Source organism: Pseudonaja textilis, chromosome 4 (genome assembly GCF_049901715.1).
Source record: "Pseudonaja textilis isolate UNSWEBS1 chromosome 4, rPseTex1.2, whole genome shotgun sequence".
Lineage (NCBI taxonomy): Eukaryota > Metazoa > Chordata > Lepidosauria > Squamata > Elapidae > Pseudonaja > Pseudonaja textilis.
The window spans coordinates 14,001,895-14,021,027 of record NC_141993.1 but is presented as its reverse complement, the minus strand read 5'-3'; the positions used below and the strand labels follow the sequence as shown (position 1 = coordinate 14,021,027).

Here is a 19,133-nt window from a genome sequence, read left to right as displayed (position 1 = left end):
CTTCTCTCAAGATGGTGGAGCGGCGGTCTTAATGGCCGCCATAAAGAAGCCGGCAACTGGATAAAGAATGCGCAGGAGGAAGAAGGAGTTTTGAAACGAAAGTCTTTTCTTGGTTGAACTGGGACCTTAATGACATATTTAACACCTGGGAAAGTATTGGCTTGGAAGCTATAATGTTCCCGATTGATGTTTTCAGCTGCGAAGAAAAGTGACAAAAAGGGGAAGTTACTCTCCCTCCCTTATGGAATTAACAAATGGACAAGGGAAACCAGCCTTTTGATAGAAGGTAAAACCTAAACTCCTTTGTTATAAGTGGGAAGGGAGAGGCATGGGAAAACAAATTTTTACTCTAAGACTTTGCTGGAGGAGATGCCTTGAAGATAAAGAGAATAGAAATTAATTCTAAGAAAGACTTAAAGCACAGATTGGACGTTTTTTCTTTCCCTAATTTGACTTCACCCCTAGAAGAGAAATTGTAAAAAGAAGAAGCTTGTACTCTGCCTGGACTGTTTGATGACTGTGGGACTTTGGGACTTTTGGGAACTGTTTTAAGTTTGGAAATAACTGATTGGTTTAATAATAAGAAGAGGATACAGAAAGAGAAGAAGAAACAGTTTAAAATGGCTCTATCTCTTGATGAACTAAAAAAACAATATTTAAAAATAAAGAAAGAAGGCAAAGATGTTATGGGAGAAGCCCTTTGTTTCCTAGATATGGCGCTTGTCATGTGTCAGCAAATTAAACAACAGCTGGAAGAAGCCGAGGAAGAAGAAGCCATTTTTAATGAACTAAACAGTGTGACTAAGAAAGAAAGGAGAAAGAGAGGAGCGAAAAGGAAGGACTTAAGAAATAAAAAAATGTTTATGAAAGAGAAAAAGAAGATGCAAAAACAACAGAATGCTAGAAAGCAAAAGGAAAGAGGAATGCAACAGAAAGGGGAAATCAAGAAGGCAGAGGTTTGGAGAGGAGGGGGTAAAAAGTTTAGGCGGGCTAACAAGGAAAAGGAAAAGGGGGGGGAAAGTTACAAAGGTATAAAACAAGATGGAGAAAAGGAAATTTTTTTTAGGGATAATGGGTAATATAAGGGATTTTTTTTTTTTAAAAAGGGGGGATTCTGCAAAGTACACATGAGTATTGTAATAGTGGTATTTGTATTATAAGTAGATAATCAGAACTTTTTAAGATCTAATAAAAGACTAAAATATCAAGGTATAACTTTAAAAGGTTTAATAATGAATGATATTAAGTTTTAATAAAATACTAAAGGGAATGTTTAAAATATTAGTTTAAATATAGAGTTTAATGGACTAATGTGTTGACTGTTATGGATTTATTATTGTAGTATTGGTTTCTGAAATAGTAGAATGTACTAAGCAGAATCTGATTGGGATTTAGGTGTTATTTTAAATTTTAATTCAGGGGAATGATAGAAAGGCATCATACTCCGATTAGTGATTCCAGGGGAAACTATTCTTTTTTAAATTGGAAATGAGACAGATGTAAATGGAGAAATGGACAAAAGATATAAAAATATTTTTCTTTAAAGCAAGATTAAATATATAAAACAGAATTAAGATGAGGCAAAAGTGGAGAGGAGTTATATAATAGATATAGAATGGTAAATAAGAAGGGTAATGGTATATAAGAAGAGCATGAATTCAATTGAAGTCCATACAAAAAGAGGTAATCTAGGGCCAAGTAACTTTCTAGAAGAAAGTTTTATGTTTTTATGTTTATGTCTTATGTGTGTGTGTTTAATTAAGAATTAAATAATAAAATCTCGGAGGAAGACTAGATGAGAATAATTATAAACAAGCCAGAGGAAAATATAAATGTGATGACTGAATACCAGATAAATTAGAAAGGAAATATGATTGAATAATGATTAAAGAGAAACAATGTGGAATTTGGTAAAGGGAATTTACATGTTTATATGGAAATGGGATAAATTATAAGTACGTGATATAAAGCAATATGTTACCTGCCTTGTAAAGATCTACAATGGAAAGAGGTTTTATGTTTTTAATGTTTAATGATGTTTTGTTTTGTTTGTTTGTTTGTTTGTTTGTAAAATCAATAAAACTTGTTTTTTTTTTTAAAAAAAATAAGTACTTGGTTTGGATGAAAGCTCTCCCAATTAATAGCTGCTTCTTGTTCAGGAAAAAGGGATACATACACACACTACAAGTGAAAGAGACATACTAATTTCCGATTTTGAATGTGTTGCAAATGAAATGGGTTTTATTATACTGGATCTGACCTAAGGTGGGCTTGCAGGGTGTATCTGGGCATGTTCGTATCTGCTACTGCCTCCTTTGCTCTGTCAGTAATGCATGGAAACAAAATATGAAGCTGAACATAACTCAGACCAAAGATCAGCAGAGGTGAGCAAACATCAGGGAAGCAACAAGTCAACTGGGACAAAAATGAAAGGAGAAACCAGTGACTGTGACTGTGGCAGTGGTGGGATTCAATTTTTTTTACTACCAGTTCTGTGGGTGTGGCCTGGCGGGCTTGGCAGGGGAAAGAGACTGTAAAATCTCCAGTCAAAGGTGGGATTTGCCGGTTCTCCAAACTATTCAAAATTTCTGCTCCTGGTTCTCCAGGACTGGTCAGAACCTGCTGAATACCCACCTCTGGACTGTGGCATGAAAAGAAACAATAAAGAATGAACTAAGGCCCAGCCCTGCTGCTTAGGCTACTCACTCCAGGCCCCAACATCAGACTCCCAGAGTGGGAAAGCAGAAGGAAGGTTTTCTCATTTCTCTGATGGCCCTACTTATAATTCCGTATCTTGTAACTGGAGATCATATCTGGGAAAGTAAGGGAAGGAGGGGAAGAGGGGCTGGGTGATCCTGAAGGAAAGAAGGATACGGGTGAGATTCAGTCTCAGCTCTGACACAGATTCAAGATCTTGGGCAAAGCCGTCTATCCTTAGTGGACTGCCTTCCCTGAAGTGAGTTTCATTTACAGCAGAAAACCGTAGGCCCCCCCAAATTATTTGGCAAATTGTTTTTCAGTCTTTGCAATGTATGCTTGTGATTTAGCAGACTTATCATGTCAGCCATTTTATACTGGTGTCAATGACATTTCCTCAAACATTTAAATGTGGTTTCTAAACTGGTCCTACTCAAACTGCACCTATTTCCAGGTAACAACTGAATATACAGACTGTTTCAATCTTTTTTTAATTTTTATGTTTCTTTTTCTCTAGCATGTGTGCCATTTTGTGCAGAGTTGGTAATAATAGTTTTGCTTTGCTTATTATATTATTATTATTATGACGATCAGCCTAGAATTTTTTTGCTTTACACAAAGGTTGTGAGTTGGCTATCTGCTTATCTATTCAAATTTTAATTTGTATAATAAGCTCTAGATGCTTGTTTTTCAGAAAAAGAACATTTTTGAAGCGGGCCATAGAATAGTTATAGCAGTTAAAATCAAATTGCAGCTTTTGATTGCCCACGGTCCTGAATACTTCTTCTGTATCCTTCGAAATGCCACACATGATGTATCTGGCTTCTCCTGAGGTACATTTCACGGTACTGACTCCACTCATGAAAATAAGTTATGATGCAGAATATGGCTCACCCCTCTAGGACAATCAGATGGAAGAGAACAGCTGAGCATGCCTTGCTCAGCATTCATCTCGTGGCTGTACATTATTCAAAAGAGATAAATAGACTCACTTGAAAGTAACTGAAACTCCTGGCAAGCTATCAGGAAATTAAATCACTCGGCTCTAATTTTAACTCATTTTCATTTCTTTTTAATCACTTTTAAACTGTGAAGTACAATTTAAGCTTATTTTAATAATTCAGCATTTCTCATCAGCTTGGGAGTAATATACAGTATGCATTTTTTGCTAAAATAAATTATCTCTCTTCAAAATATCCATGTTGACATTTGTCCAATCTTTACTTGGAAACCTTCAATCAGGAAAGGACATTCTGCATTCCCTAGGTGATTTCTGTCTGATTAATGTTTTCAAAATATTTGGAAAAAAATAATTTTAATAAAGATTTTCAACCAATACCGGCAATTCAGTTCATTAAGTCTCTGATTAGAAAGAAATATATAGTAGTTTGATGTATTTCTTCCAGGAGCTCAAAGAAGCTCTCTTCTTGTTTTTTTTTCTCCCCATGCCAACATCTCTAGGAGATAAGTTGGACTGAAAGGAAAGGATCGATGCAAAATTGCCCAGAGGGGACTAAAATCTCAGAGTCCATGCCGCTGGTCCAGCTCTGGCCCACACTGTCTCATGGGCTGAGATAGAGGATTAATCCAGAGTCCCTCAGAGAACTTTCATGACTGGGAATACATTTAAACATAGATCTCTTATCTTAGTTTAAAATCTTCATCACTAAACATGCTGGCTCTTGCTTTGTTGGTTCTATTCATGCAACACACTAAACTATAAATCCAACTACATGACATCCAACCATGTTGTATGAATCCAATTAGTGTGATAAGTGTAGGATTTCTTCTCTTGTGATGCATTGGGTTGCTTCTGTACACAATACAAACAAAGGTAAAAGAATTAGAGACAATTTGATTCCCTCAACTCCATTCCACATTGCCAAAGTATGCTGTGACTGGAACATGCATAAACATATATTAAGAATGGAAGATGGCATCCTTTTGTCCTAAAGGGAGTGGGATGGCTTAGCCAGTTGTTTTAAACAGTTGGTTCTGAAATTTGGCAAAGAGACAGCCAACTGGCATTGTGCATGCAATCCCTGCCATCATTGGTTACCCTGGAAATCTGATGGGAAAATGACACGTTAACATTGTTAGGAAGACAGCAGTAATATGGGGTCTGTCAAGAATGATTTTTTTGTCAATAGAAAAAAATACTTCTGCCTACTTTGTTATATGAATTGGAAATGAAAGTTAAGCATCTCAAAAAATATGTAAAAGTTGAATACCATGAGAATGAGAGACTTAAAAACTGTATAGTAAAACGATAGATATTGCAGAATGAATAGTGAACAGAAGGACCCTGGTAAAGTACAATACATTGGATGATTTGGTCATATAGAAAAATAATAATCTTGAATTGCAAAACAAATGTATGAAGGAAAAGTAATAGGCAAAGGAGAGTATTGGGAAAGTCATGATTGGATGAATCTTCAAAAAGAAAAAGGTAAGAAGTTTCAAGAATAAAACATGTATGAATATGAACATAAGCACAGTGGAAATAATATAATTTGCAAAACAGAAAGGTATGGACAGGCATAATGAATGTTTTTGGTGTAAACTTGATTTTAATTATATTTTATTTTTGCTTATTTCCTGCCTTTAAATGTTTTTGCTCACTATTTCTTGCTTTTTTCTGTGCTTTGCATAATATTGCTTTTGCTTATCCAGAATAGTTTGCCTAAACATATATAAATCTCAAGGGATACTAGAAAAGTATTGAGCTATTAATAATGTGGCTTGACATCTTAGATACAACATCTGTGTATGGTTACACAGAGTCAAGACCCCAAGCACTCACATTTGACCTGTTCCTGGCAATAATTTGAGATTATTTTACAACCTTCCATTATGCTTCTGTGGGAAACACCCTCTCCTTCTAGAGAATGAAATGTTTTGAGGAATATTAAGAGGTAGAATATTATCTTTATAATATTATATTATAAATATAATATATTTATTATATTACAGTAAAGCAGATGTCTGAAGTCTTTAGAGATGTGCCCATTGAGAAAAACTGGGCTAATCTGTTCACAAACAAAAAACCCTCAGCTCCAAATGTTGGGATTAAAATTTGCATCCCTACCCCACAAATTCTAGGACCAGACTCAGAACATTTCACAACCCCCTGAAACATTTCAAACGCAAAACCCCAGAAACCTATAAAGATCCATCCACTCCTTCTGCCATTTGGTCAGCTGCTCCAGAACCAGATGCTGTTAGTGGTTCTGCTCATCAATAAAAGAATCCTTCTTTCCAATAAGCCTCCATTTTATTTCCAGTGTCTTTCTTCTATCTTGGAACTGAACCAGACGGATTTTTCCTCCTATACACTTCCATCTACTTTATCCAGCGGATTCTTCATCTTTTACTTCCCTGAAGCTTGTCAAATACATTAATTTTTTCATACATTTGTTCATATAATGAGCTCAAAGTATGCAGGGTTTTGCTAGCTAATAATGATTACCATAACAGAAAAATCAACTTTTATTTAATGTCCTTATATCCTTAGTAACCATGTCCAAATCCGGAAGTGTTTATCTTCTTTCTTTCATTGTTTCTTAATAACCAGCTTTCAGAGTTATAAATTACCACTGGAAAGATCACTGCATTAACATTTTAACACTGACCATAGCTGATTATTTTCTCTGTCACGGCTTTTCTGCTAGCATTCAGATCCTCTCTAGTTCTACAGCATACTGTCTGTTTTTATCTACTTTGCAGTCCAAAATCAGAAAACTTCGTACTACCTTCATTTCTTTGCCATCAGCTGTGCGTTCACTAAGTGGGCAAAATGGCATTCCCTGGTCTTAATATTTAACATTTAACTGGATTTTAAAATTATCATTTTTACTTCCTTACTGAGTTCTATAAATCTTTCTAACTTGCAGCTGACAAAGTATGTAGTCTAGGGACCATATGAATTCTAACCTCACTCCCATTCCTATTTTCAATCATTGTTGTTGTTTTTTACCAAACTGGGGTTTCTTGTTCCTTGTAAATATTTCTCTAAAGAATAACCTATTGATTATTTATGCAAATAAATCTTTTATAGAGAAATGCCATAAACCTCAGTTGACTATTCCTAAGGAAAGGAATCCAGGCAGTGGTGTTAGTAGTGATGTGTGTTTTTGTATGTGATCTCAAGGACAGGAATGATAAATAAGCCTTTAAGAAAAGAAATGAAAGCATCAAAGTGAAAGTATATCCGGTAGCACAAAAAATACTTCATGTAAGGATCAGCAGAGGTATCATGACCCACAGAATGTAAGTTGGAAATAAGGTGTAGGATTTTTTTTCTGTATAAAATGTAGTAAAGTAAAAGACAAGGGCACTTTCTGTTTATGTCCTTGTTTTCACTTTTCTTCCTTTTTACTAGGTCTGGTATGTGCATGTGAATGGTGAATGTGTATACTTGCAGAATAGGTCCTAAACAGATAGTTAGAAAACCACCAATCATGCTCCTGGCTTGTTAATGGGGCCTTTGCTGTCTGTCCTGAGACATTGCACACAATAACCCTGGAATCTTTGGAACCTAAATGGCAGATATAACCTAATGTCTCACACACACATTCAAAAGAACGGCACTGTGGTACTCTGTCCATCATATTGCCAATTTTTAAGGGCAGACCTTGAATCTGAATAGTCGTCCTATAGAAATGTCTCACCAGTAACAGGCCCGAATTCCTTCTTATTGTTAGGAAATACAGTATTTAAACAAAATTTTAATGTTATCTGTAATAGCCACATAATGCAACCCCACCAAAATCCTTTTGATTCAGACATTACCCTCATTTCCTGTAAATGGACTTCTTAAAAAAATAGATTAGAACATAAATAACTATATTAAGCTCTTTCAGACCTTTACTATTTTTTAGTAAAGCAGTTAGCAAATCTTTCAGTGTCCACTTTAACAATGCAGTATTCCAAATCTACATTCCTCTCTCATCAATAAATTGGGGAGGGGGGAATTACGATGCTGTTCCTCACAATTGTATTAATGAATATTCCTTCTTGAGTTGCTAGAAAAATATGCTGGTGATTTGTATTCTTCTGACTGCCAACCTATAATCTACCTCCCTTCCAAGGCTTGTGAGCTGTCCTGTCCTCAGAGCATTGCTAGAAGACAACATAAGGGCAGCAATCGAAAGATTCTCTTGACTTTGTTCTCCTGCCATCTAGTGTCAGGAAGCCAAAATAAAAACAGCTATGACCCATCATTGTATTTAAAGTCTGATGGGATAGGTTTGACAAGAGGTAGTGGGTGGGTGTAGCCTCTGCACTGATCTGCTGTCACTTAGGTCGGAAGATGGGCCTTATTGGGAAACTGATAAATCTGTGTCCAAAACTAGTCCAGCTGAGAGATCTCTGGGTTGGAGAAGGGATGTGGGTTGAGCCAAAAGGGTGCTATTGACATCTGAGAGATCTCCCTCTACTTCCTGCCTGTTCTTCAGCCCAAATGACTTATCAGCTGGGCTGGTTTTTTTCAGCCTTGCACGGTTTTGCCTCTGAACTCTATTCTCTCCCTCTTCTTATTTAATGTCTTCATAAAGCCACTTGGTATGGTCATCACCAACATGGAGTGTCATATTATCAATAAACTGTTGGTACCCAACCATACATATCTATCCTGGGTCAAATCAAGTAATGCCATCAAGGCTCTTTCCCATTGTCTGGGGAAAGTAGGAGGAATAGGAATCTAGATGGAGAAGAACAGACGTCAGTCCAACTCCAGAACCTCTGGATGAATTTTCAGGCCCAGTGGATTGGGAGAATTTTCATTTTAGTCCATTCCAGTCAGATTGAATTCACCAAATAGAGGCCGTGTATAATCTGCAGGTCTTCTGAGTCTCGCAGCCTTTCCAGAGGTTCATTTTGTACACCAACTGCGCTCTACTCACAATCACTTGCCTAATTTTATTACTATAATGTGTTCTATATTGGGCTGCCCATAAAAAGCATTCAGGAGTTGTAGCTGTCCAGAATGGAGTAATGTAGACAGTCTGGAGCATTCCACAATACATTCAGATAACACTATTGTTTTGCAAATTATCCAGACTTCCAGGAAACTTCTGGGCACAATTCAAGATGCTGGTTACGACCCATAAAGTTCTAAATGGTCTAGATAGGGTTATCTGTGACAACCCTGTGGTCACCTGTCACCAGCTGTTTTTGTTCATCCCATTAGAACTGACATCTTCTAGTGAGCAATGCAGATGTTGTGCCTTTTCTTCTATTTTATTTATTTTATTTGTCAATCGCTTACAAGATAAATAGGTATAAATATAAACATAGTTATGAATACATGAAATGGATACATATAAGAAAAATAAAAAGAATCAATAGGACAGGGATGGTAGGCATGATGGTGCGCTTATGCAGGTCCCCTGCAGACCTCTTAGGAAAGGGGTGAGGTCAAAAGTAGACCGTCTAAGGTTAAAGTTTTTGGGGTTTGGGGAAGAAACCACAGTCAGGTAGAGTATTCCAGACATCGACCACTCTGTTGCTGAAGTCATATTTCCTGGAATCAAGTTTGGTGTGGTTAACCTTGAGTTTGTATCTATTGTGTGCTCTTGTATTGTTATGGTTGAAGCTGAAGTATTCATTTGCAGGTAGGACATTGCAATGTATGATTTTATATGCTATACTTAGATCGGACCAAAGGCGGCATAGTTGTAGGTTTTCTAGGTCTAGAATTTCAAGTCTGGTAGCATAAGGTATTCTGCAACGAGTAGAGGAGTGGAGAACTCTTCTTGTGAAATATTTCTGGACTTTCTCAATTGTATCAGATATGTAATGTGGGTTCCAGACTGATGAGCTGTATTTGAGTATTGGACAAGCAAATGTTTTGTATGCTCTAGTTAGTAGTGTGATATTACCAGAGAAAAAGCTATGTAGGATTCTACAGTACCTTCTTCTGAGAGATACAGATGGCGCTGACCTTACTGGCTATCCGCGAGGTGCTAAATATTGCTTATTCCCTTAAGTATTTGTGGAAGATTTGGCAAGTTTTGCTAGTTGGTTTGTTCTTATGGCTCTTGTTTTTTACTGATTGTAAAATGGAATGTTCCTTTGGATCAGACCTCTGCCTCATTATCATTATCATTATCATCATTGCACTTATTTTTTTATTCTGCTTGTTTTATTTTGTTTTACATTCCTGTTCACCATTCTGAGTCAAAGTAGTGAGATGAATAGACATAGAAATTGTTTATATAAATAAATGCTTAAGTCAAGAAGCTGCCATACCTAAAGATGATGACAACCACTTAAGCAGGGTGAGAAAAGTCAGGAAAAATTCCCGCAGGAAAAGTAGTTAAGAAGGAACCAAGTCATTAAGGAAACAAAGAAAAAATGTCACCTGGATCAGCAAAAGAACTTGTCCGTAGGAAACCCCTCCCCAAGTCCCATCACCAAAACAAAGCAAGGATTTTGGGGATAAAAGGGGTCATCAAACTAGCCCTTCTCTGAATCATCTTTGGAGCCAGACTTGGCTTCCAATCTATAAAGTTTGCTCTTATTTTAAATTCATTGGGTCTCTGTGTGTTCTAAAGAACCAGTTGTGCCTCAATGTTCCCTTGAAAGTAATGTTGAGTGTGGCAGGTGTCCAGGGCTGTGAGTGTGTGAGTGAGTTAATATATAAGCCGAACCTAGAAGCATGTGCGTGTTAACACTTTGCTAGTTGGTTTATTTTTATGGCTATTGTTTTTTACCGATTGTAAAATGGAATGATCCATTTGATCAGACCCCTGGAATACAAATAGTCCTTGATTTACAACAGTTCAGTTAGTAACTGTTCAAAGTTACAATGGCACTGAAAAAAGTGAGTTATGGCCGTTTTTGACACTTATAACCGTTGTAGCATCCCCATCGTCACATGATCAAAATTTAAATGCTTGGCAACCGGTTCATATTTATGATGGTTGCCGTGTCCCGGGGAGGTCATGTGATCTGCTACCTCTGACAAGCAAAGTCAATGGGAAATCTAGATTCACTTCACAACCATGTCATTAACTTAACAAATGCAATGGTTCAAAATAGGGCAAAACTCAAGTGAATAAATGTTTCACTTAGCAGCATAAATTTTGGGCTCAATTATGTTGTAACTCAAGGACTACCTGTATATTATTATTATTGTACATATTTTTTATTCTCTTTGCTTGGTTTCTTTTTACATTCCTGTTCACCATTCTGAGTCATAGTAGTGAGACGGGTAAACATAGAAATTGTTTATATAAATAAATCTTAAGTAAATCAGAGTAAGCAACCTAGCACTATCTTTCTGCCCAAGTAATACCAACAGTAGAAAGCAAAGCCATGGAAAAACCGTTGTTGGCAGAAACAAATGAAAACCCTTAATATGCTATTTGGCACAGCACCAGCCTCAGCCAGTGAAAGGAACTTAGCGAATTCTAGCTCATCTATAAAGCCCTACATCATAGCACAGGCTGGGTTGTCAAGTTCTGGTTGGGTGAGCAAAAACAGCTAGGGATTATCTATCGAAATTAATTGGGTTCCTTCTATTAAGCTCTATCATTAGAACATGTTCCATAAGAACAGTCAATGAGATTTCCAAGCCATGATGAACAAGTTGTGAAGAAAAGCCCATAGAGCAAATAAATGTAATTTGTTTGTACTCTCAAGTCAATCTTGACTCCTAGGAACTGCCTGGATTAGACCCTGCATTTTTGTTGGCAAAGTTCTCCGTCTAGAACAGAAGTCTGCAACCTGCAGCTCTAGAGCCACATGTGGCTGTTTTGGCCCTCTGCTGTGGCTCCCTGTTGGCTGGCTCCTCCCCTCTCTCCCCATCACTCCTCGCTTGGCCTGAGAAGGTAAGGGTGATCATGGAGGATGGAGACTTGCTCCATATTCCAGAGCAGGAGGTGACTGAGTGGGAGTGAGTGACATTGAATTGTCACACCAGTTGTTATATTATTGGCTCCTGGTGGGTTTTTTTCCTGTGGGGAACAGGTCCAAATGGCTCTTTGAGTGTTTAAGGTTGCAGACCCCTGTTCTAGGAGAATGTCTGGACTACCAAAGGTTACCTTGGTACCTAAGGCAGGACTAGAACACAGGGTCTTTTGTTTATCACCTAGTGCCTTAAGCACTACATTTTTTTTCATATAAATTTTATTGAATTTACAATTAAAAAAATAACATAACAACATTACATAAGAAACAGGGAGAGAAAAAGAAGAAAGAAAGAAGAGAAAGAGAGAGGAAAAAAAAAAAAAACGCTCGGTCTTGCGACCGAAAAAGGAGAAGAAGAAGTATAAAAGAGAGAAAAAAAAAAAAAAAAAACAAAGAGACGGAAGAAAAAAGAAAATACGTTAAAACCAGACAAATATTCTTTTTGACAGTCTACAAGATCCAATTCTCCTACCTTACTTTAAATATACACATCTTATCGCTATTTATGGATATTTATGCTTATTTATGCTCATTGAACAGTTTATCTCTGATATAACCAATTATACCATGCATTCCAATTATTATCAAATGCTGAAGACTCTTTATTTTTAAGAGCTATGGTTAAATTGTCCATTTCTGCGCAGTCACATATTTTCTGAATGACCAATTGATCTGTAGGTAAACGGGATGATTTCCAGCACTGGGCAAATGCTAATCTGGCCGCAGTTAGAATATGAATTATTATGTATTTCGTCTTTTAGGAAAATGTTTATCAGAGATCCCTAGTAGGAAGAACTCTGGTTTGTATTCAATTTGATCTTTGGTTATCTCCTCCAGCCATTTTCTAATTTTTTGCCAGTATTTCTGGGCTTCTTTACAGGTCCACCACATATGAAAGTAGGTTCCCTCTATGTTTTTACATTTCCAACATTTTGGACTAGAGTTTGGGTTCATTTTCGCTAACCTCGAAGGGGATAAGTGCCATCTATATAACATTTTATACATATTTTCTTTGTACGCCGCAGATTTCGTAATCTTAATGATTCTATTCCAGATCTTTTCCCATTCTGTTAATGTAATGCTTCTTCCAATATTCCTACTCCACATTATCATGTTCCCTTTCACTATCTCTTGCTCTAATTCTACCTCCAATAAATATTTATAAAATTTAGAAATATTCTTTTTATTTGATCCTAATAAGATTTTATCTAAGTGTTGTAATTTGCTATAAATTCCAAACTCTTTGATATCTTGTTTGTATCTACTATGGATTTGTATATATAACCACTGATCAATTTTAAATCCCTGTTCCTGTAAGTCCTGTCGAGTTCTTAGTTTCCCTAAAGGATCTAATAAATCTTTATATTTAGTCATTTTTGTTATATCCAAATTGTTGGGATGAACCATTGCCTCAAGCACTACATTTTAAGGCTGAGTCTGAGGTCCAAAAATCCTTTTCTAGGAAGCCCCAAGAGGGGCATGATAGCAATGAAACAGCCAATTGAGTGGGAGGAACTAAGGATCCTCAGCCCACCCAACTTTCAACTTCATCCCATTTCAAGAGGGAATTGAGATCTTCCCTTAGCAATTCGTCAGAGTCTAAATACTATTGATTAATTGCAATAGGAAGGAATTCTTTTTTTTTTAAGAAATGGGAGGTGTAAACATCTGTTCATTTATATCAGCACACTTTAGGCATCACGAAGTACTCCAAGGTCAAAGTCAATCTTTGGGCATTCTGCTTGGTTGATAAGTTCCATCAATGAGCTCTGGGAGTGAGTTGATTGCAAGCATTCAAAATTATTCAATAGCTGCAGAACAACTAGTTTGTCTTTGTTTTTCTTCTTATTATATAACATAGATAAGCAAAAGATTAATTTTAATGATTAATTCGTTCTTTAAAACTGAATTATACTAAAATTCTGTGTATTTTGGATACCGTTTCCTTATTTCATTTTAATATTACAATGTCCTAAAATGTCAATTATCATTGATACTTATTGTTCTGTGCATCTGGTGAGTTTGTTTTATTCTTAGCTTTAACACCAGTATCCATTGCAGGTTGGGCTGATAAATGCCGAAGGACAGTAAGATAATTCAATGATTTACATTCTTAGCTATCATCCTAGAATTATCAAGACCTTCAGAGAAATGAGTTTTAATCATCAATGCCCATGTTGTATTTCCTATTTGTTTGTGGAGGAGCACATTTTAAAAAATGTCGTATTTGGTTACTCAAATTATAGTGCAGTTAAGCAAAAATAATATAATCCTAGTCATCTGAATCAGCCTTTGTTCTGACACACAGATACATTTATCGCTGCTTGTTGAAACATTGCCTCCAAAAAATTCACATTTTTGAATTATTTTACTAGATAATTACTAAATAATTCTATCGCTAGAATTATTCTAAAATACCTGCATTTCCCTACTCCTCCTTGTTTTTTATTCTCTGTCCTCCTCCTGTTTTCTATGATTTGAATAGTATGCAGGCTAACCTGGAAAGCTCTACTTTCCCAACGTGCCACCACTGCCTGCCCGGGGCTTCCTCGACCCTGCCTTGTACCGGCTCCAGGAAGGAGGGAACAGCCCTGCCCGCTACAACATGAGTGCCCCGGGAGGGAGGGAGGGCAGCTTGGGAGGCTGATCCCTGGTGGGAGGGGCAGCCTGAGAATTTGCTGTCAGGCACGGCAACTACAAAGAGGGGTGGGCTTGGCTGAGTAGGATCCTGGATATTGGGCATGTGGTCAAAGCCCCCCTTCCTCTGCCTTCCTACCTGCCTGTCTGTCTTTCTGTCTGTCTGTCTGCCTACCTACCTACCTATCTATCCATATATACATCTATCAATCTTCCTATCTACCTACCAATATCCATCCATCCATCCATCCATCCATCCATCCAAAAGGTCTGTCTTTCTATCTGTCTTCCTGCCTCCTTGCCTGCCTCCTGCCTACCTACTTACCTACCTACCTATCAATCCATACATTCATCCAAATGGTCTGCCTGCCTGCCTGCCTGCCTACCTACCCCCCCCCTCTCTCTCTTTCTCCATCCATCCATCCATGTTCGAGGTGCCAGCCCCAAAGGCACATCAGGAAAGTCAAGCAAAGCCAGTCTGGGAGGGAGGGAGGGAGGGAGGGGGCAGGGGGGAGAGAGAGAGAGAGAAGATTGAAATGAGATCTAGTCAGACTGAGGCCCTTTTCCACATTGAAACTTCTTTGGCTTCTATTAGATGTTTTTTAGACAAAACATAGTCAAGACTATCAGACTCCTGTTGGAGTGGATGATTGGATTAGAATAGATATCTCATTATCTTTCTCCTCCCTCCCTCCCTCCTTTATTTCTTTTTCTTTCTGTCCCTTCCTTCCATCCCCCCTCTTTCTTTGTCCTTTTTTCTTCCTTTCCCTTTTCTCTTTCTTTTCTTCCTTCTCTCTTTCCCTCTCTCTTTTCTTTCTCTCTCTTTCCCTCTCTCAGGCTCACCCCATTGACTTGGTGCACTGCTCCGCTCAGACTTGCTTGGGCAGGTCCCTCTGGTGCAGCGGGCTCAATGGGGTGGACATGCAAGGGCCGGCACCTAAAACGCGACAGTGGCGGCATGTTTGAAAAGTAAAAGAAAGCCGGAGGTTGGTAATTTTTGCTGCAAAGAATCACAAAAGCTTCTGGGCTGTGCACAAGAAGGGACACACATGTCAATGCAATTCAGCAACATAAAATAAAGAAATACAAATAAAACAAATCAATAAGAATTGGCAAAGCATCTCTGATTAGATTTTATTCACTACTAGAATCTAATCAGAGATGCTTTGCTGATTCTAGTCCAATGACCTGCTCCAGCAGGGTTAGAAGGGAGTGTGTGTGTATGCGTGTGCATGGCTGTCAAAACTCCAAAAACAGGTCAAGTAGCTCTGGGGAGGCTAGTCATAAATTAGAACACTTGCTAAACAACTGGCCATTAAGTGAGGACCACTTGTATTTGGTTTGCCAGTCACCTGGCCATTCCCACCCAGTCACATGACCACCAAACCACACCTACCTGGTCACCTGACCACCAAGCCACGCCCAGCCAGCAAGCCGCACCAGTCAGTCATGTGACCAGCAAGCCACGCCCACCCAGTCATATGCCCAGCAAGCCACACCCTCAAATTAGGCCATGCCCACAGAAATTTGAATCCCACCCCTGGGTGGGGGGCACCGAGGATGAGTTTGTAGCACCAAGGGGGCGGTGGACTGAAAAAGTTTGGGAACCGCTGTTCTAGACTATGCTAAAAAAGTCAAGGGGGGCACAAAGCAGCATTTTATGTGCAAATAGACATGCTTCCGGAAATAGAAACTCTATAACAGCTAAAATTAAAATTTTTAAAAGCATTAGTAGGGGAACAGAACAGCATTACAGACGACCTACTAGCTTGCTTTGCTTTCTCTGCATAGCTGGTAGTCAGATCTTCGTCGACAGGGTGCTCCACAGGACCTATCATAGGGATCAAGTGCCGCTCTGCTCGAATTGTCCTAGTTGCATGTGGAAGGAGCATAGCTTCAGGGGGAGCCGCTGTCTCTTCAGATGAGGCTGGATGTAGCAAAATTTCACCCTCCGAGAAAGCTGGTGCATCAGTGTAGTTTTCTGCGTGAAATACAATCTCCCTCTTAGCCACTCCACCAAGCCCTTCTCCTTCTCCACGTTGTGCTAGCACTTCAGGTGTGCTGTCATAGCCACTCTGCTCAGAGACTTCATCCTGTGGCCCACCCGCTTTGTTATTTGATCCCCCTGGGGGGGAACGGGGAGTCTTCTTGCGAGCTCTCCGGTGCTTTTCTTGGGTGATGTTATCAGCGTCACTGTCTGTCTCAGCGTAGTAGGCTTCACTGTCTGGGGGAGAGGTCACGTTCTCCAAGAGCTGCTTCCGCTGGGACTGCTTAACTTCTGGGGCACTTTGGGGCTCTCCTGTTTCAAAACTCTGTCCCTGGGAGGCTTGGTTTAGTGGAGAAGCAAGCGAGGCAACTTGCGGTTGTTTAGGAGAAGGGGAGCGCAGTAATCTTGCCCCAGACAGGTCTCTGGTCGTTGCCCTGGAGCAATCAGAAAAGGAAGAGAATTTTAGTCAGTTATGTAGATTACAAGATCCACTTCTGAGCCATTACATTCTTTGTATCTGTTCATCCTACTGGCCCCTGGGATGACACTGTAAGGATTCCCTTTTTTGACATTCCACCTTTGATACTTCCCAGACTGTGTTCTCTAGCTGCCCTCATTTCAAGGTCCTTTTTCCATGAATCCCTGGGCCCTCTGCTGTCCATCTTGATTAATTACTTGGATGAGAGGATGCAATGTGCTGGTGGAAGATATCCTCCCATACACACAAGAGCTATATTCACCATCAAACCTATGAGATGCACACACATACACACACACCACACATGTAAACTGCTTAAAATGACCTTGTAATAATACATTCACAGCAAGCTGACCTGACCTGAATAGTGATGAGGGAAGGAACAGTCAGGGACCTGTGGCACAGCAAACAAAAAAGTATGTATATACAGTATCTCTCAAAGATAGTGTGGCAGGCTAACCAGCCTAACCAGGTAGGAAGGGATAAACAATAGAAACCACTCAGGTGGGTTTACTGTATCTAAAGCATTCCAGTGTCTTGCTGTAATGCTCACTGAATCAGAATCGAGCTGGAAGGGAGGTCCAGCTCCCTTGGAGGTCTTCTAATTCAATCCTTATACCTGTGATGGTGAACCTCTGGCATGCACGCCCGAAGGGGCACAGGGAGCCGTCTCTGCCAGCATACAAGCCATCGCCCCAGATTAGGTCTACTGTGCATGCGCGCATGCCTCCCACCAGCCAGCTGATTGTTGGGTATCTGTTGTGCATGTGCAGGGGTGTGTGCGGGAGATGCATGCGCATGCACAGAGGCGTGGGGGTGCATGCGCAGAGGCGCACGGCACATGGGGCGGGGGGGCAGGCACGCATTGCATTATGGGTGCAGGTACGCATGTGTGCACACTTTTGGCACGCGGCAACTAAAAGGTTAGCGGTCACTGCCTTATAGCAGTTCAGACAGTCTCTTCTTTGAAATCTCCAGTGATGAAGCAACCACCACTTCTGAAGGCAAGTTCTTCCACTCGTTAATCGTTCTCATCGTTAGGAAATTTCTTCTTAATTCCAGGTTATTTCTCTCCTATATGTTGTTATCTTCAAAGTGTTTTAGTTGATTTATTAGGTGAGATGTTTTTAAAAGGTACATAAAGAGCTAATTTTTTAGATAAAAGCAAGAAGATTCAGAAATATCTATACAGGTCTGACCAATGCAATGAAATGCATGGAATGCAGCTGAGATAAAGTTCTGCATCCAGATGGAAAATGTAAGGCTTAGGTGTAGAATAGAATGGAATATGGAATAGAATAGGGGCTGGAAGGGACCTTAGAGGTCTTCTAGTCCAGCCCCCTGCTCAAGCAGAGATCCTATACCGTTTCAGACAAGTGACTGTCCAGTCTTTTCTTAAAAGCCTTCTGTGGGGAAGCGCCCTAAAGGCAAGCTATTCCACTGGTGAATCGTCCTCACTGCTAGGAAGTTTCTCCTGAATTCCAGGTTGCTTCTCTCCATTGTTTCTTGTCCTGCCCTCTGGGGCTTTGGAGAATAATTTAACCCCCTCTTCTTTGAGGCAGCCTCTCAGATACTGGAATACTGCTATCATATCGCCCCTAGCCCTTCTTTTCTCTATCCTGCAACTGTTCTTCATATGTTTTAGGCTCCAGGCCTTTGATCATCTTAGTTGCTCTTCTCTGCACTTGTTCCAAAGTCTCAACAGCTTTTTTGTAGTATGGTGACCAAAACCGGTTGCACTATTTCAGGTGTGGCCTTACTAAGGTTTTATAAAATGGTACTAATACTTCACATGATTTTGATTCTATGCCTCTCTTTATACAACCCAGGATTATATTAGGTTTTTTGACTGTTGCTGCACACGGCTGGTTCATATTCAAATGATCATCCACTAGGACCCCAAAGTCAACCTCACAGTTACTGTTTTTCAGCCAGACATTGCTTTATCTGTACTTATACCTTTAGTTTTTCCTGCCTAAATGTAAAACTTTGCTTTTATCCACATTAAAATTCATTTTGTTGGAAAGGGCTTATTGTTTAAGTATGTCAAGATCTTTTTGGATCCTGAGCTTGTCTTCTGGGGTGTTGACTATTCCTGCCAGCTTCGTGTTATCTGCAAATTCAATGAGTTCCCCTCCTACTCCCTCATCTAAGTCATTCATGAAGGTATTAAAGAGTATTGGACCTAAGGTGAAACCTTGTGGTGAAACCACTGTTTACTTACACAGAGATGTAGATTTAGTACCAATAAGGACTATTTGTTCAGTATGGTTTGTGAGCCAACTGCAAATCCATCTGGTGAGATTCCAAATATTCCACATTTTTCTAGCTCACCCAAAAGTAGGTTGTGGTCTACTTTGTAGAATATCTTACTGAAATCTTAGTATACTATGACTCAGCCTTCCATCCTTCCGAGGTCGG

At 39.2% G+C, this 19,133-nt stretch overlaps 1 protein-coding gene across 1 annotated transcript in view; it reads right to left on the bottom strand.

Moving 5' to 3' along the window:
• Positions 1 to 19,133, bottom strand: part of SYNPO2L (synaptopodin 2 like) — a 70,737-nt gene that overhangs the window by 14,705 nt on the left and 36,899 nt on the right. Inside the window, exon 3 of the mRNA XM_026711040.2 lies at positions 16,013 to 16,668. Within this exon, the coding sequence (XP_026566825.1) occupies positions 16,013 to 16,668 (656 nt within the window). The remainder of the gene's footprint in view (positions 1 to 16,012; positions 16,669 to 19,133) is intronic.